Raw genomic sequence first — 27,273 nt, 5'->3', positions numbered from 1 at the left:
ATTTTGGGATAATCCCATTTGGAATCTGTGGACTAAAATATCTCATACTTAGGAAAACTGCGGAGGTAGGACATCGGGAAAGACGATGTTCTTAAATTCATTTGAAGAATGTACGTTGCTAAAACTCACTAAGGTTAGACATCGAGAACTGAAAGTACATTGTTTGTCTTACTCAAAATATTATTGAAACTCTAATGCACCAAAGTATGGGATTGAACATGTCCCAGGAAATTAATTCGCTCGTCATTTGCTGTCATTATTGACAGATAGTCGTTTACTCAGTTCAATTCATCTTGATTAATATCATTTGAAGAAACAATATCTCAACTTTATTAAGGTTTGTGAAAACAATTTACAGTCAGCAATACATCCAACTGTCAATCAGAAGAAAAATAATGAACGAACGTGTTTTGTCAACAAACGTATCCTGTTGTGTCTGTCTGAGGTGTTCATGGCATATTTCTCGTGTTCCACCTCTAACCTTCGTCCTGGTAAATTGCATGTCACGAGAGACGAGAAGAAAGAAACCATCTTGGCAAATAAAAGAGTGATAAAATGATCGATACAAGTCTTACATCATCTAAAAATGCACTCTCGTTTATTTTCACATGAACATTAAAACAAACAAGAAAAAAAAAGATGTCTACTTTTGGGTTGCGAAAACGTGCCTCGGTTTTAACAGCCTTGCACGTGGGAAATGTATAAATGCCTGCCTCAGAGGATAGTGCTCCAGGCAGGGTCCATTGATAAACAGTTTCGTTTTTAAAGGAAACTGTGTCGGCGAGGAAGTGAAACAGAGAAACAAAAAAGAAAAAAAAAATTATCCCTGACAAACTGGGTACCGGCTCGAAACTTCTTTTCGGTGCACGCAGGTAAATCTACCATGTCAAATCCTTTATTAGGGGTCATTGATAGCTGAGGGCCAACCAGTTTAGTTAGCTTATTGAATTCGAAATCGATATTTTTTTCTGAATTGTTGGAAAATGGCCAAAAACGTGGCTAATAGCGAGATTTGATAACTCTCATTCAGAATGGCAGTTAACCAATCGTTTTAATTCCCACCCAGAAGAGAAGGTAAACAGATTTCGAGTCTGTTGGTGAATAAAAACTTGTAGATCGGCACCGACTCAAATTCTGCATTAGAGATCACAATAAATATAAAGTAAACTGAGCAAAGAACCTCTATCTATATCATTAATATTTAAAGTTTTCAAGTTGTGAGCAAACGAGAGAGTTAAGAAACTGAACCGATAGAAGGAAACCAATTTGCTATTTGCAAACATGATCGCTACTAAAGACAAAACACAGTGGAAGCGAAGAGAACGGTTTGTACCCACGGCATACATGTATTTGCAAATGTAATCCCCCATAAACCAAATGATCAACAAAGACCCACTCAAAGGAAGAAAGGATAACGTAAACAGCTTTGCGCAGTTGTTGAAGCAGACGCCTCACACGAGCCAGGCCTGGGTTATAAAACCTGGATCACACCAGTTGAATTGAATGCGTTGGTTGTCTTCTCTGCTTCGAGAGACCTTTAAGTATGGTTTTTCCATTCTTTTAAAATTTGCTCGATACGAGTTCTTTGATTTGATTGTTGAATATAGTAGAAGGAAACAAAGTTGATTACGACATAATAACCACCACTAAACATATCAAGAGACATTACCTTAATTGAACAAATGAAATACTCAAGTATTGTCCGACAAAGAACAAAGTCAGTGAGTATGTTTCACTGGAAATAGCAAGGCGTAATTTGATATCCTCACCAAGTTGAGCCGGGTAAAGTTGTTTTCAGAAAGACATCGCGTGCAGACGATAGAGTGATTTAGTCTTTTTGTATAGTTTTCCATTGATCTCTGTCATCGGGTAATTGACCTTTTCGATGTTTGGATCAACTGCATGAAAATAAGACAAACGCATGTGGAGACATTGCTGTCAAACTTGGCGCCAATTCAATCTATGCACCTTGCATTCCTAACTGTTCAAAACAGATCGCGCCAGAAATTCCATTTGTTGAGTACTTTACGTTGAACAAGCTCGTTACGAAGTCATGAAATGGCAAAAATCGCCAAATATTTGAAGAGCGAGCCGTCACCGGCTTGATTCTAACATACCTTCATCTAGACTTTTTCGTCTGATTTCACACAGATCTCCCAGAATCTACTTTATTCAACCATAGTATATTTTGGGATAAGTCCTCCTGTTGTATGTTTGAGGAATAAAAGACCAAAATATGCTAACAAATGCTAGAAGTATTCGTCGGAACAAACAGACATAAAATTTACACGAGGCATCTGGAGGACACAAACTTACATAGCCATGATTATTAACATTAAAGGAGCCAAAGGTATTCGCGTTTAATTAAGTGATGTAGTAAACCTTAATTTGTTACAAACCGCATCCGTTGCGAACATTTATCGATTTGTAAATGAGCTCATTAAATTTCCCAAGGAGGAGCCTTCAATGCGAAGCTGGAATAGTCTTCAACGCCGGATAACTGAAAACTGGGAAGTCATTACTTGAGAAGCTCTAAGTAAGAAGGACTAACGGAACCCTGAAACCCTGAAACTGATCATTGCCACTTTTAGACGGTCAGGAAGGGGGGGAGGGGGGGGGGGGGGTGGGGGAAGCGCTCTGCTTGTTACCTTTATTGGCACTGAAATACTCCATTATGGGGCAGAAAATTTAAAACATATGCGTTGGTCACGAAAAGAATACTAAACACGAGACTTGGCCCACCCAAGACCAGTTTCACTGTTCGGTTCAAATATGCTGTTTGGCTTTTCGAAATCATGAAACTCAACACAAAGACCACGTTCATTTGCCGGAAAGTTATACAATTACTAAAGAGCGCGTTATCAAACAGTGGCTTTTAAATAACATCAAAACGCAAAAACATACTAAGTACATACCCCAGGCTGAAAGTCAATTAAGAAGGTTTTTGTTTTTAATGAATAGTATATATACTGTAAATAAAAGTTAAAATAAATCGGTAAAGTCAAATTAATCAAGAGTGAGTTAGTGGGCGCAACATTCCGTTTTTGCGGCATCAGAGCAAGTTGCACACAAGCACGCTAACACACCACACAAAACAATGCACTTTGAATCATGTCCAATTAACAAGGGTCGCGGAGTACGTTTGAAAGTGAGGGGTGGGGAGGGGGGTAACCTTTGTTATGGATCACGGAATTGTGAGGGGAAGGGAGGGGAGGGGAGAGAGAGGTTTAGGAGAAAACAACAAAATAGGAAAAAAAGTGGGAGGCGGGGGGGGGGGGGGGGGGCTACAGCCTCCTCAGCTCCTACCTCTCCGCGACCCCTGATTTGAATACATTGTTGAGCATGAAACAGACGTCGACAGGAAATCGAGACATATGGGTGACGTCACAACTGCCCTAATGGTGCTCCAAAATGAATTCTCATCGGTCCATTTCTTTCGTCATGAATTGCTTGTGTCATAGGGAAATTACTTCGCAGACCAACTCGATCACCTGGTTTGTGATGATGAGCGACTGAATAAATTTTAAGATTACTGCCATGATTAAAAGTTTCAAATTTAGTGCCAAACTTGCTCATCAATTAAAGAAAAGAACTCACATTTCAGTTGAACTGATATCTCAGCGCGAGGCTTCCTTGTCTACCTGAACGAGTCGAATCGTCAAAATTTTAGACAAAAGAATCGTTAAGGCAAATAGTATATAGGCGAGGTGGACTTAAAAGTGTCGTTTATTTGTAAACTACTAACATAATCAAAAATGAATTGAGGAGGATCCTTAAAAATAACTTCGTTTTTCTTGAAAGAACTTAATGGATGAAGGTAAAAATCTTAAAGTGAAAGTGGACGACAAAAGAGACTTTTTTCAAAAGATTTAATTCACGAAAACTAAAATGCACAAGTAATGTCCTTATGCATTCTCAGGCTTGAAGATACCCTCGAGCTTCCGAGCTGAAAATAGGTACGAGGAATGTTTTCGAACGACTAAAAGCTTAGGAAACTCTATTTGAAAAATATTTCAAGAAAATATTCATCAAAAAGTAAATTCGTCACTTCTTGGGTGAACGCAGAGTGTCTTGACTCGTTAATATTGAAAAACTGCAAGCACAGTAATTTTTGTAACACAACGCTAGAGACCACTGTATGAGAAGACATTAGCTTTTAAAAAAGGGCTCTTCACCTGTACGAAGGTTTCAAACAACTAAATTAAGCGAACAAAAAATCTCTTTGCTTTATCTACATTCAAGGACATGATTGGCACACATGTCACTAACGATTGGTGTTGTAATATAACATCAAATGTTCAATATATAACATCATGTTTTAGATAGAGATGAAAAAGTAAAATGGACAATTTTTTAACCACATAGCAACAATTGCCTTAACTCTTAAATAAAGCTCCTTAGTTTTCTAGTACGTTTTTTTTTACCAGAAAAACTATTAAAATGGAAGCTAAAAGACCCTTGAAGATAACAACTTAATAATGTAAGTACCTTCGTTATCATGTCTTCAGGTGATTTCTTCCGTGGCAACACACGGCTCTCCGAGGCGAAATGAGGGCTTTTTAAACAGAGTTTCCGGTGATTCAGTTTTGATTTTCAAGTTCTTAGCAATTAGAGACTTGATAACGCTTTCAAAAAAAGAATTAGAGATTTTTAGCTCGATATAAATGCTCGACGTTTGGGAAAATTGACCTCATTCAAGTACTGGATAACAGCTGAATCTGATTTTAAAAACGGCATCACGGGGTAGACCTGCGACGTTAGTTGACAATTGTTTACGGCTAATATGGCTATCGACAAAGAATACGGTGATCTCATTTGGACTCCATCTAAATGATTACAACGTGGGAGGGTATAGTTTCCCCATTCTACAGACCACAAAATACGGAAATTAACCGACGTTTCCTTCTTTAGTCTCGTTTCTTATCGTGACAAGGCGATTTGATATATAGGGACACAAAACTCCTCCTCCTATATAGACGAAAGTCGAAATTTTGCCGGCATTCCACGCGGTGCCTTGCTTTTGAGGGTCCCGCTATTTTGGTATTACATCAATCAGACGACGAATCATTAAAGACTTTCCAGTTGGACAAAAGAATCTATGGCAAACAAAAAGGAAAAAAAAGAAAAACTGAGAAAAAAGACAGAGCGAGGCAGATGTTGGTAACGTTGAGTGCTTTATTGTATCCTGGAGGTGCCGGAATATAGAAAAGCAAGGAGGCACCAACAAATTTGGATACCAAGTTGATCTTCTTAATCATCAGTAACTGGTTGAATGTAAGATTCATTTCATGCGGATTTTATAAGGCCACCTTTTCGTATTTTTTGCCTTCGCGATAGGATACCCGAGAGAGCAGGTGTGAAAACAACTCAATCAACCGTAAAAATATAAAAAAAAACATAAACATTCGAGCTACCAATACTTTTTTATCTTTACAACGAGTTTAATTCCTTGGCGAGGATGAATAAACAAGAAACAAAATTATTGCTCTAAATTGTCCACTCGGGAAATCTCTGCGGTCCCTCTTTTTTACTGAAAAGACATTTAGTTAGGAAAAAGTGAAAACGAACATCTTGTTTACAGATGGAATCAGATTTAGATCCGCTCAGAAGAATGGCATTTTGTACTTCCTCTGCACTTTGTAGCTAGCCGCTGGACCTCATTAAAACTGATATGAGGTTGTCTAAATGAAAGTGATTTCGAGCCATGCGTTTCCTCTTTCAAAAATCACGGACCAAAACCACCAATTAAAATATAATCAAATGTTCGCAGAAAAGTGCGTCTAAAGCTGACGTTGTCAATTCTTTCCTCTTCCCTCGAAAATTGACTGAAAAAGATACGACCTGACGTTCACTTCACCAAAGTCGAAGAAGGTGAAATTCACTATTAATCTGACAATAAAAAGCGAGCTGTGACGAATTCATCGCATCACTTTTTAGCCACTAAGGCTCCGTTTAACCATACGTGCAAATTAAGGATACCTGTGTAGCATTCATCGCATCGCGTCTTAGCCACAGAATATTTTCTTAGAGCTTAGGCAGACAAATAGAAGCGCATGGTAGCAAATAAAGGCAGTCTTCATTAAGTACATAACGATTTAGATGCACCATAATTATACCAGTCGCACGTTCGAATTGGGACTGCTAATGAGATCTTAACTTCCACTTAGGATCGCGCTTGCCGCCAAAAGCTAAAGGCAAACAGCGTATTTCTTCTTGTCATTAAACCATGAAAAGTTCATTACTCTAACTTCTCTTTTCAGTGCTTGCTTGAACATTGTAACTAAAAGGCAAGAACTAAGCGTATAGCAAATAAGTTTCATTGACAGGCAAACAGCAAAAATTCAGCCTGACATTCGACGTTTGCCGTAAGCGCGCAGTCTCAACTCTCTTACAGTACTACCGTTCGACTCCTTTATAGCTTAATTGATCTTTGTCTGTCATGAAATTTCACGAAAATTTGGACGAGAGAGTCAGGCCACGTGGGAATAATATAGGTAGAGCAAATAGAGAATGGCTACAAGAAGCCTGCATAGATAAAAGTAGTTCTTTTATATCTTTAAAACTGAATATATTGTCGATCACAGACAGCTGCCCCGGCAGAAAGAGATTTTCCTTTCATTTCAAGTGCCAATCTTACTTCGTTCCTTATCAACGGGAAAAAAAAAAAGCGTTCGTTTGATTAATATGAAAGTAATTAAAAGAAGAGTGATCCCTATAGACAATGGTAGCGATACAAGTTTAGGCTTACAAAGATGTGATGCCCACAAATTTAAAGCGTAGAAAAAGTTCGTTTTGCAGTCATTAACCGTCGATAATCTTGGTGACATTGGTGCGTAAAGAACGGAATACTCTATTTTGAAACACTCATGGGTTTTAGTTTAGATAGAAGCTGTACGTAGGCCACAAAATTGTAAATAAAGCATTATCATCTGGCCTAGTATCAAACAAACTGGAAAGAACAAAGAACGCAAGACAAGAAAAGTTACATATGTCGGGATTTAATACCACACCAACAAAATAACTACTTCCTCATTTAGTTAAGAAACGTTTACCAAAATACTATTACTTGTCGCCCAACAAGAAACATCTTATTTTTCTACTATAGGTACACAAAGTTTCGAAATTCTTCTTCCCCATGAACTTTTGGCTGGGGACGCAGAAAATAAAATCAATGCAATTTACAATCTATTTTTCAGAAATGGAAATTTACAGATTATCCTTTCGGAAAACATTACTTGATTTTAGAACTCACTGATAACATAAAAAAAAAATTCTTTGTTTTTAAGGAAGAAAAATTAAAATTAAAAAAATGCAGTTTTTAAAGACCTTGGGGTTAACGAGTCAGATTGCACAATAGACTGGATTTCACACCGGAAACTGTTTCTTTCATCACCTTGTTTTATACATGGAAAACCGCTTCTCTTTTTGTCATCGAGTGGCGGATGACGCTCGAGTGGTTTTAAAATACGTGTAAAAAAGCATAAGAGCTTTTGGGTTTAACGGAATGTAAAAATAAAAATTAAAGAAGGAGGAGAAAACTCAACAGAACGAACAGACAAACTTTATACGGAAAAGTATGAAGAAAGATGGCCTCTTTAAGAGCATCAAGACAGATATTTAACGTGAACAATTGTCCTTACCTTGTAAGGTTTTCTAGGCCTCATTGCAAAGGAAAAATCTTTCGGCACACGATCGACGCTTTTAAAAGGTTTTCAGAAAACCGCGCCCACTAAAATACAAGACTTGACAGTGTCAGGACAACACTAGAAATGTAAAGTTGGCAAAGCGTGCTCCAAGAAGCGTGCTCCAAGAAGCAATGCGGACAAAGGCGCCGTGAAGTGTCTGTAAAAGAATCCCCTCGTGGCTTTGCCTCCAAATTGATCACGTGACAGTCTTGTCAAAACGGAAGTTCAGCCGTTGCTTTTTCAAGGAAGTAAACATTTCACCAACACCGCCGGATTGAAAAGCATCGTGTGCATTAATTAAGAGCAAATTTGGAGATTTGAAGACTGAAAGTACGAACGACGCACGGCGCTTTAAGATGATAAGCTTCCGCAAGAAAGCCACATTCACAAATTGCTGACAGTTACTGGTAAAAAAAAACTGTATACATACCTACATACATATGTAAGTGACCACTCACAGTGAAACACAATGAAACGAGAGAACGGAACAACAACTGTTAAGGATGCCAACTAGCCGGAGGTTGAAGCCTGTGCAGCGGAGAAGTTGATCTAGGGACTCGACGAGTAATCAGAACGGGTGTTAAACCCAGGATCTCCGGCAAGCACCCTAACCACTGGGTCTGGCTTCCTTCCGACTATACATACGGTCTCTTTTTTTCTATATTAAAGACAAAAATTCTCCGCCACCACTATTAACCAAACAAATTCGGATTCACATAACGAGGTGAAAGTTCAAAGGTTAAACACAAATAAAACTGCACGAAATGGCAAATTTGATACCGAGAAAGAGTAGCCAAAGGATAACCATCATTCGTCTTTTTATTGCAGTGGCGTAAGAAAAAAGATCCAGCTCATGGACAGGATTTTGCATTTTACATTTGAATGCAAACGAGCCATATCTTACGAATAAAAGACATTCAAATCTCTTCCTTCCCTTCCGGACATAAGTTTAAACAGACGAATGGAGGGCTTAGTTCTAAAGAAACGCTGCGTCGGTGATCAGAACAGAACACGAAATTCGGTTTATCAACGAGTTGATAAATTTGTGTAAAGAAAGAGCTGTGAGCTAACGCTTTGTGCGTTGGCCCTTCGTCAGGGCGAATTCAAACAGTTGACTCTATTTTTGGAAGCAAATCTCGTGCTGCTCACCTAATGAGGCAAGCAAACGTTTGACACGATATTGCTTATGTTTACGATTCTTAGCTTCGCTTTGTGCGTGGGCACGGTTACAACGAACAACAGCCGCGACTGTCATTTATTATATCTCTCAGATAGTACGCGCGCTGTGATTCGCTAAATTAGCCCATACGCACCTCTGCCCAACCCAGACAATCCCTTCAATTTTGTTTCGAACCCTGGCTACTCTGGACGAGTGCTAAGCCATTTCCAAAAACCTTAAATAACAATGACCACAACCAGGTTTTCTGAGCCCGCAAGACTGAGCACCCCCAGCAAACCATTGTTTTAACGAAAACCGCTGGTCAGCAACCTGTCAGGGCGGTCGAATACAGTGTGATATTCAGCCAAAGTTTTCTAGTGCGTGGGTTCCCACGGAAAAGGTGTCGAGAGGCAGGGCTCCTTATCCGAAAAGACATAACGGCATCGTTTGTCCATGCATGTCTTCAGCACAGAAATTAATTACTCTTTCAACGAAACCGTTGATCGGCGGCTATCACACCCACAGATACACTAATAACGAAACACTCTCTTTTGGTCATGAAGTCAGAGGATTTTTTTTGAGGGGGGTGCAGTGCCACAACACAACATTTCGTGAACATCGAGGAAAGTTTGCTTGACTGGTTTCGCACAAAGGGTTCAAAAGGGAATAAAAGAGGATTAAACGTCCAGACATAGTAGGCATGGTCAATAAAACAAAATTCATTATCGAACTTTGACTTCAAAGTACGCGGATGAATTCCCACACAAGGACAAAGAACAACTTGGACCTGGCCTCGGTTGTTCAAAAGGTGAATAACGCTATCCACCAGATAAATATCACTATCCAGCAGATACACACTAGGAAAACCAATTGAGTCATCCACTGGATAGCGCTATCCACCCTTCGAACAACTGGGCCAGGAGGGGAATTGAACCTACGACCTCCGCTCTGCTCTAACGACTGAGCTACAAGGTTAATCAGAAGAAATCCGTGGGAATCTGACATGTCTCACAGCAACAAACACGTTTAAGTACAATTGTTTTCAAACGTTGGCCGTGTAGCACTGATATTTCTGTCCTTGTGTGGACTCATTTCTATCATAAAGGGGCAAGCGTTCAGATGGCTCACAGGAGTACATGTACTACTTAAAGTTAACCTCCGTTAGTTAATTCAGTTGATATATTAGTGCTGCAAGGCCACCGTTTGAAAGAAACGTGTCCCTCCATTGCAACTGAACATTGTCAAGTTAAGACAGCCACGTCACAAGGGATAACTCTGTTTGAAACGTGTGTAAGCTCTTTGACATTATAGCCAAAAAGTAAACTCTCCCTTTCCGGATTCGCGAGAGATTAGGAATCGCCAGAGAATTAATTGTAGTCTCTTGCATGGTGGTTTAAAATTCCGCACATATCACATACAGTCTCATGGCGATTTACAATTCTTTCTCTAAGGTGACATCGGACGTCAGACTGTAAAGGGGGCTCTGGCGGCCACCAAAAGTTCATGTTTGATCTCACCCACCCAGTCGATCCATCCATGAATACGAAAGGTGGACAGACACCGGTGGGTCTCTGCCCTAATATTCACGGACATTTTTCTGCGTCTCACAGTGTTGATTAACAGTAAGGGTTATGAAACGGTGTCTATATGGTTAATAGTCCTTATTCGAGAAAATTTGAAAGTCCAACCATTTGCAAATGAAATTATAAACACAGCACATTTCTTCTCAGTTCTTTGTAGGACCTCAGGAATGTTTGAACCCGCGACCTCCCGCAAGAAAATCGGATGCTCAACCAACTGAGCCACCAGTCGTCAGTTAACAGCCGAGAGAGGCCGAGAGAGCGTGCAGTTAACGTTCCGCAGAGTCAAGTAAATAATGAACAACAACTTGCGGACAATCGGACGTCCACGGTTATCGCCCTTAACAGAGAGGATCAGCAAGCCTTTACTACTTCCATGCAGCTGTCAAGGGGTACGTAAGGGTAAAGTCTGCTTACGAGCCAGCGGCCCATTCGGCCGGAGCTTACCCAGGTTTCTGTGGCATCAAGCTACTAGGAGTATCTCTACTCCCCCTGGATGGGATGCTAGTCCAACGCAGGGCTACCCCCAGCGTTACGTTCGCCAGTACCCATTGAAACACCTGGGTGGAGAGAGGCACCGGGAGAGTAAAGTGTCTTGCCCAAGAAGAAAACATGATGTCCCCGGCCAAGGCCCGAACCCGGATCACTCGATCGGGAGTCGAGCGCACTAAGCCACCGCGCCTCCCAAGGGGAAGGCGCGGTCAAGGGTAGGGCAGCACCATATCCTTCAAGCGAGACAGTTGAATCGCTGGGCGGGGACCTCACGATTAGCAGATTGACGCCTTGTTGTGATTAGTTAAAAACCGCAGACAATATTTTTATAACTTAATATATTACAACTAATAAATTCACTTTAAACAACATTTTGATACTTCGCTTAAAATACATGTAAAAGAGCCTGCTTTTACTTGAGGTGAAAAAATGTACGTAGATGCATGCAAAATAAATACAATGTTGAAGGCAACACTTGTACTCCGTTATTTCATAGTTAATAGATGGACCGGCTATGAAACACTGGAAACCTCAGAAGCGAGAACAGTGCTGTCGCGCTTCATGTAAACTTGACCTTGATCACACAAAATCGTGCGTTCTCGGTTGTTCGCTGCTAAAGCCCCTGTTTACACGAGCAATTCAATATGAAAAGTTTTATTACCTCGTGTAGACGAGGAAATTCGGCCAGTTTTTATGTGACAACTATATTTGCTGAAAAGCTGGCGTGTTAGCTATTATGTGACAGATAGAAGTCGTCACATAAAATATGGCAAATTCCTGCCTATCAGTGAGCCTTGTTTTTATTTTCTCTTATGACTTACAATGGTCCCAAGAGAAACTTGAAACAATGCTTATGCAAAGTTTTGGGGGGACAAACAAAGAGTATTATGGTATTTTTGATACTGGCTAGTCGTCAACAATTACTCGTTGTGCTATCTACACAATCAAATATATGTGCCACGTAAAATTGTCACATCTAAAATTTCTCGTGTAAACGGGCTGAAGAAAATTTGGTTTTATCAAGCGACTCGACCAAAGGTAAATTAACCACTAAGAGAGAATTTCGAGGGGACATTTCGAGCGTTAGCCTTCGTCAGCTCAAAAACGTCTTTTACGGTGGTTATAGTTTATCTTAACTCGTTTGCTAGAAACAAATTTTCTTGTTTCACTCTACCTGGACCCCGGCAGCACCACATTTTCTTCAAACACTAACAATATTCTTCGCTCACATGACATCACGGCCGCCATGTTGGTAACCCCAAACAATGAAACGGCGGCCATGTTGGTGTCCCGATCCAATCCTCCGGGAATTGAACTCTATTATTATGCAAACTTTTTATTTTGTTTTCGTTGAAAAACATGGCTGTTGATCACGTGAGTAAACCCAAGAATTTAAGGTGGCTTAGTACAGTTTCCCGAAGAGAAATGTCAAAGATTGAGATTTTGAAATCTGTGAAATTAAAGTAACAGGATGTCTCTTCTGAAGTGTTAGTCACTTTTTTCTCAAAAACTAGCCTAGGACCCCACCTTAAAATTTCAGGATTTCCTTAGCGAGAAAAAAATAACCATGAATAGAAATAAATAGCAAAATCTGTCAGACAGATTTTTCGCAAATGGCAAAAACGTCGATTTTCGTCTATTTTGGTAATAACTGAAAAACTGTCTGACAGATCCTTTAAAAAAAAATAACGGTTTCGTCTTCATATTGTTTACTAACTCCCAAAATTTTAACCCCGATCGTACGGCTTGGTCTTCAGAAAAGTCGAGTTTCCAGTCCCCCCCTCCCCCACCCCCCAAGACGTTCGGTCACTACATTTAGCATTTTTCCCTGATTTGCATTTATTTGTTTGGTAAAATTACGTTTACATCAATTGCAGTGACTAACACTTCGAAAGAGACATTCTATTGCTTTAATATCACAGATTTCAAAATCTTGATCTTTTCTTCGGAAAACTGTACCAACCCACCTCAAGGGAGCAGGGAGGGCGTAATAGTGAGAGCACTCGCCTCCCACCAATGTGGCCTGGGTTCGATTCCCAGCCGATCCGCCTTCATATGTGGGTTGAGTTTGTTGGTTCTCTACTCTGCTCCGAGAGAGGTTTTTCTCCGGGTACTCAGGTCTCGGAGCAGAGTAAAGAACCAACAAACTAAACCCACATATGACGCCGACTCTAGTAATTGAACCCGGGCCACATTGGTGGGAGGCGAGTGTCCTCACCAATGCGCAAGCCCTGCTTTCCGTTTTCTTTCAGAGAAATGGTGTGTTTCGCACCGGGTCAAGGCCACAACAGCGAACGAAAAGAAACACACACACACACAAAAATTGTGGAGTTTCACAGCCCTCTCCATATGTTTCACAGCCCTCTCCATATGTTAACTATGGACCAAAAGTGTTGTCCCTGTGGAAATTTTATGCAAGGACCCCCCGACTGGCAGAACTGGCGTCCTGTTGCGATTGCTTAAAAAATACTGCTACCAATATTTTTATAACTTGCATTACCGCATGATCAATTTCATTTCGCAGGACATTTTGATGTTTGGCTTTAAAATATATGTAAAAGAACCTGCTTTTACTCGAGATGAAAAAGGTACCTAAATGCACGCAAAATTAATCAATCATACTAAACTCGATTCGCCAAGATCTTGGTTGCTAAGAAAACGCGTCATAGGTGTTCCAAGAGGATTTCCTTCCCCGCTCTTCGCTATTGGTTGCGTTGCATTCGAATCAGCCGTCATAGCACTTCCTGAATTTCGTGAAATCTCTAAAGCGATCGACTCCGAGACTTCAGTGTCGCTTTCGTGGATTGGATTTAAGATGTCAATTCTTGCGTTATTGAAGCCGGCCAAACCTTCTTTATGTCCTTCTCCATCAAACTCCAAGGAATGAGTGATAGAAGTTGTACTGCTATTAACACTATCGATACCCGAGTCACCAACGAAGATCGCACGCGCTCGCTGCCGATTAGAAACAGGAACGCTCACAGACCTGTCACTGTCTCTTTGCTGCAAAATCTCATGTCCGTTGTAAATCACTTGCCTGTCGGTTCGCTCCAGACGCGGGGAAGCCGCTCTTTCTCCACCTCCGACTGCATTTCCTTTTGTAAGAGCGGACGAGCCTCCCCATGAAGAGGACCGAGTACGTCCTAAGATACTGACCACCGGGTCCACGGGTGAGGCTACTGCAATATCGTTCTGTGCACCCTTCGGGACTGAGAGAACCCTCGTTGGAATCTCCTTCGTGTTTGAAGACACGTTAACTTGCGTGTTTTCGAAAGGGCGCGGTTTGGAATCTGCAAATGTTCTTTTTTGGTGTAACTCTTCCGGTGACGGATGCCAGCTATTGGAAAGGGCAGAGTGAAGTCCCTTTGAAGTCAGCGAGCTACCCATGGAATGAAGATCTGGACTGGAAATAGATTCAGTCCTTTGGAAGAACGGTGAACCAGAACGCTCACAGTTGTAACTCCTTGAACGTGCCCTTTGTTTGCGTGGCGATTCATGGATTTTGTCACGCTCGTCAGCCACTCTTACATCACCATTAGGTATTGGTGTTTCCGGTACCTGAATGTACAGTACAGGTCCCTGGCGCCTTTGAGCTAAGCCCACCACGTTTATGTCTGCATCACTAAGTCTCCTCTGTAGCTCGAAAGAACCATAAGTACTGCTCCCTACCGGCTGGCTCTGATAATGACTTTGGTTTACCATAGGAGAGACAATATTCTGAAACCCCACAGGTTGGGGAATATTCCCTAGTGAGGAGCGGGTCATACGCTCAATGTCCGAGGGAAAGGAGTATGCTCCGGCGTGGTTCATATACACGAAATCGCTGTGGGGACGACGCGTTACGACAGGCCCGACTGGCTCTCTGGGCCAATTTGGCAGGGAGGTTGGGCGTGGCAGCACTGTTGGTGTCCGAAGTCCATTGGTGACCTCACTACGGATTTTGCTGTTCAGGAGCACGTTTTCCTCGTTTATGGATGGTAACATTGAATCCGAATTCGATGAAACGTGTATGTGAGGGAGCCCGGAATACTGACCAAACGACTTCGCTTCTGTGTAGTGAGGTGGTCCTCCGTGGCTCGAGAGTAAAGCCGTTGGGTAAGCCTGCTCTCGTACCGTCATACAAACTGGGTGGGACTCGCTACGTAACCTAGAATCTACTGAATTACTCATAGACCCGTTAACACTCCATAAACCAGAATGACGAGCATTTGGCGAAGGCTTTTCAATGATTGGTCGGTCGTCCTCGTCATGGTGATACGAGCCGTTAACGTAACCATTCGGCAGGAGACTCTGGCCTCTGGATTTTTTGACCGAGTTCTTGCGTTCTGTTGTTATTGCAGGAATGCAAGACTTTCTTCTCATTTCTAGTGTCCCTCTCGGTACCCGTATCTCGATATCTCCACCCATCTCATTTGCTTGCTCCAAGAGCGGCGACAGTGAAAAGAGGTTATCTTCATAAGCATGGCCAGAAGATACCTGACGTTTCGCAGTCGAGATGTACTGTCCTCCAACACAGGGGTCTACCTGGACTGTATTACCTGACATGTCATATGTAAACACAGCCTTCTGTCGGACAAGGGGCGACGATCCTCTACGCTGTCGATGGCGGTCGTTAATGGTTAAGGAATCGTCGGACATTCGTGAACTAGACTCGTTACTTTCCGTAGAAACAGACCTTGGAGTCGTCTTGTTGTAAGCGTCCCGCAGTTTACCAGAATTTAATGACGAAGGCTTGAAGTGCGTCTTCCCAGCACTTTGGCCGTTCGCCATTTCAAACAAAGCGTTTGCACCACGTTCATCAGACACATGTCGATCCCCGAGGGCTCCCAAAACGATATCAGGTTCGGTCTGCTTCCCTTTTGACAAGTTTTCTTGTCCATCGTGCGCCGTCAGTTGAGAATATACCAGTGAGACTTTATTGGGAGACGATTTAACGGCAAAGTCGGTACCGTTGCTGGCATCTTTCTTGACAACATTAGTAGCACTCAACCCAAACGCAGTTGAGCCTCTTCTCTCGCTTGGCGATGTTGCAGAAGCTCTCCGCGATGTGGCACCTGTCTGACCTGCCTGGGTCCTTTTATTCTTTTTCAATGCCTTGTTTTGCCAATGTTTTGCCGTGAAACCAACCACGTAGAGACTTCCCCGCCGTCCCATCCGACCTCGGGGATTTAGCTTGGGCGAACCTTGCGACGACTCAATTGACAATGAGTTTGCAGAAGAATTGCTCTTTTGGGTTGTAACAGAGGCGGCTTTCACATCAGTTGGGGCACATTCTGAATCGCTCTTTGATGCGCTCACTGAGCTTGTTGCGGAGGGCATCGATGTTGATTGATCAGTGCTTTTACTCAGAAATTTATTCTTCGGTGACGAAGACTGCTGAAATTCACCGTTTTTCCAAGTGGTGTGCGAACTCTCGTTGTCCATCATAATTCTGCAAGAGGGATTTCGTTCTTCCAGTTCAATTTCGACTCGCTCCGCCTCTGGCACAGCCGACAAACCTTTGCTTTTGACAGCCCGGGTTGATGACATGAAAGAGTTTCTCGAAAAGGGAGGGGTAGATGCAGAATTTGGACTCTGAAGCTTTCGCGTTACTAGGGGACTACTCCCCGGAGTGGACCTAAAACTTGAGTGAGGTGACAACCGCATTCGGTCGCTGCTATGGCGCACCTCTTCCATGTCTGAATCGGCTTGACCATGAACGTCTGCCTGCTCCACAACCTGTGTCGCAAATTTCGGACTGCTTTGCGTTACAAACGATTGTGCAACTTTGAGGGCATTTGCCGCACCAATGATTAAGGGCCTTTTCCTTTTGGGTAGTTTTAACCTCGCTTTTGCGTGAGAATAATAAAGCGAAAAATTGCTGACGATGACCGGCACCGGAAGAGCGATCATGAGGACGCCGCTGATTGCACAAAGTGAGCCAACAATCCTTCCTTCCCAAGATTTCGGAGTCATGTCTCCGTAACCCAAGGTTGTCATGGTTACTACGGCCCACCAGAATGACTCTGGAATAGTTACGAATTTTGTTCCGGGTAGGTCTCTTTCGGCGTAGTAAATGATGCTTGAGAAGATGACCACGCCTATACTCAAAAAAAAGGCGAGAAGGAAAAGTTCGCTAAAGCTTGACTTCAGTGTGTGACCCAGGATTTGAAGCCCGTAAGAATGTCGCGACAATTTAAAGATGCGAAACACACGAATAAGTCTTACAACCCGAAGAACAACTATGGTCTTGATATTGGACTCGCTGATGAAAAGATCAAGGTAAAATGGTATAATGGCGCCAAAATCTATCCAGTTCATGGGTTTCTTGAAGAACTGTAGTTTCTTTGGACAGAAAGTTAGCCTAATGATAAACTCGAGGGTAAACCAAGCCACACAAATTATATCAGTAATGTAAAGGGCTTGAAACTGAGGCGAAGATTTGTCTTTGAAGTAAGGCATGCTCTCCAAACAGAACACAACTACGGAGGATAAAATGAGAATTAAAGTCGCGAACGCGATGACCTAAGAGAAAAAAGAAAAAAAAATTGCCATTACAAGTTGGAAACAAAATGCAATAAAACGGGTGTCGCCCTGATCCTGGTCTAAAGGCTGGTTACACATTTGACCCAGGAATTGTTCACCGAAAAATAGGAAGAAAATAGGATACTTTAAAAGACCCCAAAAAACAACAGGATCTCCCAGAGATTCTGAAGGTTTCCAAGGTGCCCTGGTCTCAAACGACTGGACTTGAAACATCGACACCTTAGTCAGTATATCTTCTTGGCAAATGCCGCTGACCGAAGCGAGCTGGGCGAAAAAAAGCCGAAACTCACAGTAGCGAGGCAATTTACCTGTAGTTTTGCACCACCGATCAGTGTTTGCTGGCGATGTAGCGGTCGGTTTTGGAGCGCGCGATCGATCGACCAAAAGCTACAACACTCTCAAGATTCGAAGGCCATTGATGACAACAGGTGAAAGTGAAATTTACGTGCTCTGTCTAAATTGTGACGCCCAACCTATAGTCATATCCATGGCTCATTGATGATAATGGTGATGGTCAGCTTCACTCTGAGAGGGAAAAGTACATGACCTATTACAGTGTCTAACTTATGGCCCTCTAGGGATAAATCACAGTAAAATAATGCAATCATATTAATCTTTTTAACAGGAGGAAAACCTCTCGGAGCAGATTGCTGAGAACAACATATGACTCGAAAACGAACTCGGAACTTATGGGTGGAAGGTTCGTGATCTCACCACCCCGCCAACCCAGCTTCGCACGTTGAGGGACTACGCTGGCCTAGAGCTGCCATTAGGAATGTCTGTATCTTTCCTACTTTTTCTTTTATTTATAGATTATTTATACATTATATGTGATTTATTTATCACGACATCAAATGAAATCAAATGAAACTCATTGTGTAAAATGACTGTAGTCTCGAAATAATCTCGCGCCACTTTTTCAACTAATCAGATGTGAAACCAAAACCAATTGTGGCTTGCGCGTGCACATTTTCCCGTGCTTTGTGTCGGCTACGTGTAGTTACTTCGAGTTTTGATTGGTTTACTGGATTTTTTCCGTCTTTTTTTATCGGCCAAGGTAATTACTTTGGTTTTGTTTTTACGACGCTCGATTGAAACTCGCTCTAGGACTTAAAAGTTGAGAGAAACGTTAACAAGGAACATGTTACAGAAGGTCTTTGCGCTTGGAGCGTAAGAACTTTAGATAGTCGCCATTAATACTTCGATATAAGATAAACAGATATCGACATCGAAGTGAATAAGGTCGAGGAAGCAGTAACGCAATTTTCTTGAGATAGAAGGTCCAGACAGACTACTTCAAAGCAATGGATAAAAAGCTATTAGGCAAGTTCATAATTTGTGACATACTACGTGGATCAACTCTAAATCAGGAATGCGCTTCATCGAGTGACAAGATGGACCTTGCTCGCCACCCAAATGTCACACAACAACCCCTTATGTTCTAATGAAGGTGAAAAAGGTTTCTCTAAGCCACTTTGATCCCTTCAATGGAGAGTTCCCCATCATCGTACTGCACGAACTCTCGGGGCCCTACTCCAGTACAATTTCGACTTTTCTGGGTACTTCTGAACGTAGCCTCTGCATTACTAATTCTTGTCTCGGTCTCTCAAGGCTGTTGCCTTTCTAGTTTTTCTTGCGGCTGTCATCTCCAGTTTACGCTTTTTGGCTTTCATCTTGTTCTTCAAAAGTGCCCTAAGATTTATTCTTCCTGTCTGCCACATTGTTTTGTTATGAGTTCGTCGAACCCCTAAGGCATCATGGTCTACAGCAATTCTAGGCCAAAGTGCTAAAATTTTCAATTTACTTTTACTTTCAGTTCATGTTATTTCATGACATTACGATGAGATAACTGTCATTTCAAAGTACACGATGAGTTTTCTCTTGATTTCATTTCATTTTCGTGAGTAAAAAGCTGCTCGCTTTGTCACGGGAAATTACGATCGAACGGCAAGCGTGACTGGAATGCTGCAAGATTGTGGGATATATACTTATTTGTAGTTTTAATCATCTTGTATTTTTTAGTGTTTTAGAGTTGACATGATTTTCCCTGGATGTTCCCGACAAAACAATATTTAGATTTAGATGAAATCACATAAAACAAAGAAAATATCTAAATCCAAGAAAAAGAAGAAAAGATAGAGAAATTCCTTATGGCAGCTCTAGGCCACCATAAGGGACCAAGAAGCGGTGAGGTCAGCGGTAGTTGAACATGGTTGAAGACAATAGTGATTGTCCATTATTCTAACAACAATGGCACGTAAGGTAATTAAATCTACATCCTTCTTTTCAGTGCGCATTTGAAGTGCATTTCGCAAGAACTTTAATTAAACAGTTTCGATGTTACCGGAATCCGAACTCGAGATATCATTTGTCCTCATTACAGGTCTTTAAAAAGCCCTAATTGTGGTTTGATGCCTTCCTGTGCATGTGTTGCTCGGTATTTTCTCCGCCTGGCTATTTTTTAAAATTTGAAAACCTCTACTTTCCGCGTAGGTGTCTCCCCCCATTTTCCTTTGAACAATTGTGAATTAAACCGATGAAGGCAGCTGATAAAGTCAAGTGCCTGACGGTGCAGTATTCTTCAAGATGACGCTATCGGGAAATCATTGATTCTAAACTTCTTTCTTTTCTTATACAAACACCGTTTTTGAAAAAACAAAATTCAAACAATTTATTGCAAGCATATTTTACTTCCCTTCTCGCTCTAAAAACACTTTGCTTCCAGTGGGACTTCAATGCGTAAACAAACTTTTGGCACCCAAATGACGTCACGTTAAAATATTTTTGGACTAACTCGGACCCATTCCCTTGACCATTTTTGAGGGCAAAATGGCACAACTTTGAAGGCTTGCAAAATCGTCATTTTTCACCCTAAACATCTCAAACTTTGGGATCATATATTTCAAACGGTATATTTCAAAATTATGTGAAAAAAAATTCGCTTCATAGGCACTTTAAGGACGATTTACATGCGATTTCTGTCGCACGCGACAAGCTTACGACAGGCCTTCGACACCAACCTACAACTAGCTTACGACTGTGCGTCAGAAAAAAGTTGCGCAGCATTTTAAAACATGTTTTAAAACGCTGCGACAGTCGCTAGTCATGTCTCGATCATATCGCATGCGACAAAAATCGTACCGTGTAATTAGACCCTTACGAAGGCGTGGATGTTCTTTTAAAGTCGTGCTCCTTGAGATAGAATATATATTTTCAATATTTCATTTACACTTGTTCGTTCTCTTGGTTTTCGTTTCCCGACGAGCCACCTATTGAAATTAGAGGGACTGGTTCATCAAAATCAGCCAAATTCAGTGCCTGAGAACTGACAATCACGTCAAGCGAAACGTAGTTACTGTAATAACTAGCCGCAGTTCAATATATGATTCATTTCATATATCATTTCATTTGTCAATAACTAATACAGTTGGATAATAAAGTAATTTATTCCTATGGGAGCAGTTTATCTTTCCTTTTTAGGTCAAGACAGAACCATATGGGTACATTGTCAAATGACGTACTTTTCTAGCACCTTTGTCATTCCTTATGTACAGCTGTCTTATTAAAAATCGGCAAGACATCAACACTAAAAAAGTCTTTTATTAGCGGATATAAAGCGTACATTGACGACTGTCAATCAACTGTAGATGATGAATGTTTCCTACGACGGCAAGGACGAAGGAAACAACAGTCTTGTCAAATCAAATTTACACTAAATGCACATGCAGCTAAGGAAACACGTCACCCGCCCAAACTTTCAGACAAATTTGACAACATGGGGTATGCCCTTAGACTAATTGCTACATGGTTGACAAAGTTCTTAAAGCGGCCGTCCGATTAGAAAGGCCGCCATCATAAGGCAGGGAAACAATTATGGCAGAAATATCATTTTCAAGGGACAAATTCTCGACAAACTTGCTTACAGAAAGAAAGCTGCAAGAATAATACGACCTCCAGTGACCAGTCTTGATCACGAAATACAGTAAATTGTATTTGCATTTTCCGGTCGTTAAACCAGCTGAGAAAGCAAACACGAAATTCTATTTTCGTGATCGAAGTAGTTATATTTATCAAAGTGACCGTTTAAGACAGGTTTAGGACAATAGAAACTGACGGTTTGGGCGCTCTTGAGGGTAGCCATGACCGCTAAAAAGAGTTTAAAATCTTGAAAGAGAAACAATTTCTAACTTTCACAACCGACCGTTTAGTTGAGAGAGCCCGGATTAAGATTTCGGTCTCAACTGTATGCTACTTTTTAAACTGGTTGCATGGTGAGGTCGACAGTAAGAATACGCGAAATTGTAAAAATTGTAAAGAATGAACAGTTACAACGCGACCTGCTTTCGAAAGAAGGAAGGCAGCTTGGTCGTCCACTCCCGCCGGCAAGGTTCCTTTGTTTTCATGTTTGCCGTTTCCCCCATTTTTATCGACGCCTTACACTATAAACTGTAGACTTTCAGTTTAATGTTCCCCGTGCCTTCCAACCCTTCACTATGTTGTTTTTCTTCAGCTGAAAGCAACATTTAACCATAAGAGAAAGCACTAAAAAAATAGATTGCGCGGTCAACCTGAGAACCAACGCGCAAATTTTGATCTAGAACCGACGTTACTCTGACATTTCCAATTAAAACGCGTCTCGTATCCAGACAAAAAAAATGTACTTACTGAGATTTATCTTATCCCGTTCTCAACAAAAACGGCAAAATAATTTCCTTAATTCGCATGCTTCAAGTTTGGAATTGTCTCCAACAAACTACTCTGGTCTATCCGTTTGCGGTCAGTTCATTCACCGGGCAGGAGGGGTGTTTTTATCAGTTTTCACTGCGCATTCTTCGTGTGTTTCTTTACAGAAGGTAACAGCTCATAAATAACCATTAGAGAGACGACTGAGGCTGCCTGACAGAATTAATTTATATATTCAAATTAATAACTTGCACAATGAAACGAAGCTGCAAAGAGTACAATGTACACGTAAGCACAATAAATCGAGACACGAGTGATTGGGACAGTTTACTTTCCTCAACATCTGTTTCCCTAACTTTTCCAAAAAGGTGAATCACAGGAAATGCGGCACTTATGCACATCGGCGAATTTCATGATGGAAAAAGGAACTGGAAATCCTTCTGCTATTAAAATAATCCTTGCTCAAGTAGAAGACACCATTGAAACTCGAAACTTCCTTTAGCTTGAACTTTCGAAGAATTAAAGGATTTGTTCAAATTCGTGCATCTCAAATTTAGCAGAAACCCTGAATCTTCGAGTAGACAAAACACGTAGCCGCTGGAAACAGCTTCGCATGCTTTGATAATTGCTAAGGTAATGTGGTAATGTATTTAAATATGAATTGTTGCGTCACATTTCCTATGGCGTAAGGGTGAAAATCGATGATCGAATCGGGTTATATCCCGAAGATCACATCCGCTCTTGTGGAATATCACCCATGCAAAATATCACTCATGGGTCATAAATGAACTTTGTAAGAGAAATTAAGCACTGTAAAATTCATTACTTTGAAACGAAATTGATTTTCATACGATCTTAATAGATGCTAACTACCGCTGATTTGGTGGTCAACTTTTCTTTCGAAAATTTAGCATATGAACACGAACTATAAAGATTGACCAGTACGAGGTAAAGAGGTCGATTACAGACAGTTCATTGACAAAGAGAATTCACCACGTGTCAAAAAAATCAGCATTTGACATAAATTTTCTTTATCCTTGATTTCAATGAAACGCTCATGAAGTCGCCAGCAAGCAATTCATTCGGTAACACGAAGTTTAACAATGAGTTGCAAAAAATCCAATTTGATATTGATTTCTCTTCTGCGCGGAATTCCTCTAAGTTTCGCCACCTGCTGCATGAAAGTCTCCAATGACAAGAGAAGATCACTTTTAAACGCATTTACTTTGCGTTGCATCATGATAGTCAATACGACTTTTCCGTTTGTCTTACAGAGCGTGATTTTAGTTTCACTTTCAGTAACGATAAAAACACCAGTCGAAATACTGACTTCAAGGATAATTTAATCTACACTGAGTGACGAACATTTGTTTGTCGGCGACCAAATATCACACAACAAACCTAAATCTTTGCGTCAGCTTACTCGTGTGGATAAGTTCACGATAAACTGTCAAAACTAAAATACGAGCTGCACGTTACAAAAAAATGGCCAGAATTTTACTTGTGCCATTCTAACGATTAATGAAACGGGAATTTCAAAACATGAGTGTCCAACGACACCAACTTGCCATTGTGAGCCTTTCACATTAAAGAAAATGCTGCGTATGAATCGATCCATTTGCAAAATGTTTATCCATCTAGCGTACCATCTTTAGAAACCTAAACAATGGCGATCTCGGCTACGAATATTCTTGGCAAATCAGCGACAAACCTAATTCCACAAACAATGTTTCTTTTCGTCCAGTTAGTAAAATGGCTTTGCCGAAGGCACAGGTCTCCATGGCGAGTGAGGGTCAAACAGAGGGCGCCAAGGTTCACGTAAAAATTAAACAGTATTGACAATGGACAGTCATTCAAAATGCACAATAAATTAAAGACATGCGTTTAAAGCGATCTATCTAAATTAAAACCCACCTGAGCGAGTCGAGATGAGTAAGGCTCTTCGAATGTGGTCCACACTTTTGGTTGATATTTCTTCCAAAATGAGCGATTCCTGTTTCGTATGCTATCCGCTACAAGTCCATAAACCGTCATATCCATATCAGAGAGACTGTCTCTGTCAGAATCATTTCCATCCAGGGTGTCCAAATTCGCTTGCGCTTCTCGGTGTTTCTTATAATTTAACCAACAGCATGACTCGACTTGAAGTTCATCGATTCCCCAAAACGCCAACTCTTCTTCAAACAACGGTCCACAAACATCGTTTGGACAGTGCAGTTTACCAGTGCGATAAAAATTCAAAATTTGCCCGAACACTGTCGGATGGCGATCGAAAAAATACTCGTTGGCGTTCGGATCATATTCAGGTAACTGCGTCTTGTTTTCCGTGATCCAAAACAGTCTGGTGTCTGGGATGTTCTTGAGCGTTGCCGTGTAGGTCTCGTGCCGGATTCCACCGACATTAATGACAACTTTCTCGCTCGAGTGCATCTCATCTGGCGAAGATGGCCTCGTTTCCTTCAGCGACATGGTTTTTCGTTGATCCCTCAGCTTTCTCTCTTCACATCAACAAAATATCTTCTTAACTAACCCTCCTCTCCTCTGAGGGAAAACCAGTCGTTGACTCCGAAGCATAGATGAAAATGTATCATTCAGGACAAAAAAGTATTGAGGATAAAAATATTCGTCCGCTCGGCAGTCATTACGGCCTCATAATTGTGGAAAGTCTCTTCAATACCATGTCTAATTGAGGATTTGCCAATACCAAGCAACTTATACAGGGTTGAAGTTCAAGCATGAACCGTCAGTAATCGGCGCTTATCCAAATTGGCGTAGTTGCTCACAGTACTGAAGCAGATTGGCCTTTGTCCGACTTAAGCCAAAACGGGCCGAAATATCAAACCCTGGATAACTGAAAAATTACAAACGAACTCCTACGTGCTTCTGGAAAGGAAGTTGGCGCTAGCTTTAAAACGACCGTTTGCAACTTTCTGGAACTTGGTGTTCTGCACGGAGGTTACATAAAATTATTATTTCTCGCCATATACAATTTGCAAGATATCATAAACAAAGCGAGAGTGTCCTGCGCAGGCGCATTAGCAAGACACCTGTCTGACTCGGAACAGGAAACTATTTGTATGCACTTCTTTTTCTTTTATTTTTTTTCGCATCAGAAATAAAAATAAGCTCAGAGGAACATTTTCTGATTTATTTCATATTTTCCGATAACACAAAAAGTTAACGCTAGGAACTAACGAAACGACAACGCTTATCAACTAAAAACTGAAAAAAAATATCTCCAGGACAGGAAAAATAGAATCATGCAGTTTATTTTAACGCTTATCAAAAAAGCTAGAGGGTAAAATAATGCTGGCGAAAGTTGCCAATAATTAGACGCTTTTCTTGTAAAAGAACACGTCCATGCGAAATCTCGTAACTGTCTTCCGATCATGAACTTTCACGCACATGCGCTTGATTGGGAGACTGATACGCATGACAAAACGGCAACGAAGTTCAAGGGACCTTCTGCTGTAATTTCTTAAGACGGAAAGCCATAAAATTTCGGATTGGGGGGCGCCAAATTCAACCCGTAAACACTGAAGCCGCAAAAGTCTCCATTCTTAACATAAGTTATAAAATTAACCGCAATTTTTTAATGGACAATGAAAAAGCTTGTCCTCCTATTTGCAGAAAGGGCGAATTGTCAAACAAATCGTAATTACGCAATTTTATTTTACTCCTTTCTAATTAACATGGCGTCCTGATGGGTGATCAAAATTTAAATTTAAATTGAATACCCAAATTTCGTTTTTCTTCAAATAAACGAAAGAAAGAAAAAAATAAACAAAATAAGAAAATAAGAATCAGAATTAGGAATTGAGAGTTTGCAGGAAACCTCTGACAACAGGACTAAGATTTTTTTTCATTAAAAAATTGGTCAAAAGTGCACCGATTTAGAGCCTGAGCGAACTCATCTTTCTAGTTCTTATGACGCAAGGGCTTACTTCATCTCTTTGCATATAATTTGCGGTAAAATTTAATACTCGAGTTAAAATTACATTGTCTATTAGGTGTCAGTTCAAGAAAGCGATGGAAATTTTGGATATTGAAAGTCTGAAATATTAAAAATTCGAAAGAGTAATATATTGTTTGCGTGAAAAGTCTAGTTTCCGCTAAATTAAGGCCATTTAAGCTTTAACATTCAAAATAGTTTGGTTATTTTTGCGTTCGAGCTTTTTCAAACCAACGCTTGTTTTTTTTTTTTTTTTGTTTGAACAAAAATTTATGTCCCAAATTTAGTAGTTAAACTACACTACATTATTTGAATGTGAGCTCAGAGGTAGTCGCTAAAAAGTACACTTTAAAATATTGTATTACTCAGCGTGTTCCATTTGGACGTCAAACCTCAAATACAAAGCAACGCGTAAGCGATATGAACAGTCGCGCCACGCCAACCACCTAATCGATATCAGCCATAATAAACATCGACGAACGACCATTTGTGCGACCAACTGAGCGAATTTTGCCCCCATGGAAAAGAAAAACAATCGGAAAAAATTAAATTGAAAACGATTTTTATTAACTTTTAGTAATATATTTTGTGCCATTTGGCCAAATTTCTTCTCTTCGTACACCTTCAATTCTTGGTGGGAGAAGACCGAGAGGCAAGGTACATTTACACGGTGGACGGCGATGTTAAAAAAAGACCATCTTTCTCTCGTAGATGCCGGATCCTCCCTAGCTGTCTGATTCCCCGAGCCTCTATGATCATTACGAGAAGCCAGAACTCTTTGTATACGGTTAAATTAAATCCATCCCTTAGTCTAAACACGTGCGATAAGTACAAATACAAAAGTTACAAAATTACGGAATCTTCGTCTTTTTATGATATTTTTGTATTTGTTTTTGGTTTTTTTTTCTTTGGGGGGGGGGGGGGGGGGGGAGGTGGACCAGGGGAAGTTTGAATGGAAATCAGGAAATCAAGTAGAAAGTTTTCCGATTTCTAAAGCCAGCAACCACCGTAAACCGGTGAAATGAGGGCCCATGGGAGAACCGACCATCCCCACCCCCTCCTCCACTTTCCAGAACATGTGGTATGGTTCGAGGATATATCGGAGACGCACTTAGCAAAGGGGAATCACGACTTAAAAGAAGAGAAAGGAAGGGGCAGGGGGGAAGGGGGGGGCGGATATAGCGTACAAGTATTTCA

General features: G+C 41.0%; 1 protein-coding gene across 3 annotated transcripts; it reads right to left on the bottom strand.

Moving 5' to 3' along the window:
• Positions 1-11,247: 11,247 nt before the first annotated feature.
• LOC137970394 (uncharacterized) lies at positions 11,248-26,941 on the bottom strand. 3 transcript variants are annotated; one of them, XM_068816919.1, is made up of 2 exons: positions 24,039-26,941; positions 11,248-17,420 (listed from the first exon to the last, which is right to left on the bottom strand). In XM_068816919.1, the coding sequence occupies exons 1-2, from the start codon at positions 24,591-24,593 to the stop codon at positions 13,533-13,535; spliced, it is 4,443 nt and encodes a 1,480-aa protein (XP_068673020.1). In that variant the 5' UTR covers positions 24,594-26,941; the 3' UTR covers positions 11,248-13,532. The 3 variants fall into 3 exon arrangements, with proteins under 3 accessions (XP_068673020.1, XP_068673021.1, XP_068673022.1); XM_068816920.1 differs by lacking the exon at positions 24,039-26,941 and adding an exon at positions 22,107-22,722; XM_068816921.1 differs by lacking the exon at positions 24,039-26,941 and adding an exon at positions 17,750-17,900.
• Positions 26,942-27,273: the final 332 nt, after the last annotated feature.

Source organism: Montipora foliosa, chromosome 9 (assembly GCF_036669935.1).
Source record: "Montipora foliosa isolate CH-2021 chromosome 9, ASM3666993v2, whole genome shotgun sequence".
In the NCBI taxonomy this organism is placed as follows: Eukaryota; Metazoa; Cnidaria; class Anthozoa; order Scleractinia; family Acroporidae; genus Montipora; species Montipora foliosa.
Note: the sequence above shows the minus strand (reverse complement) of the source record. Positions and strands in the feature narration are given on the sequence as shown.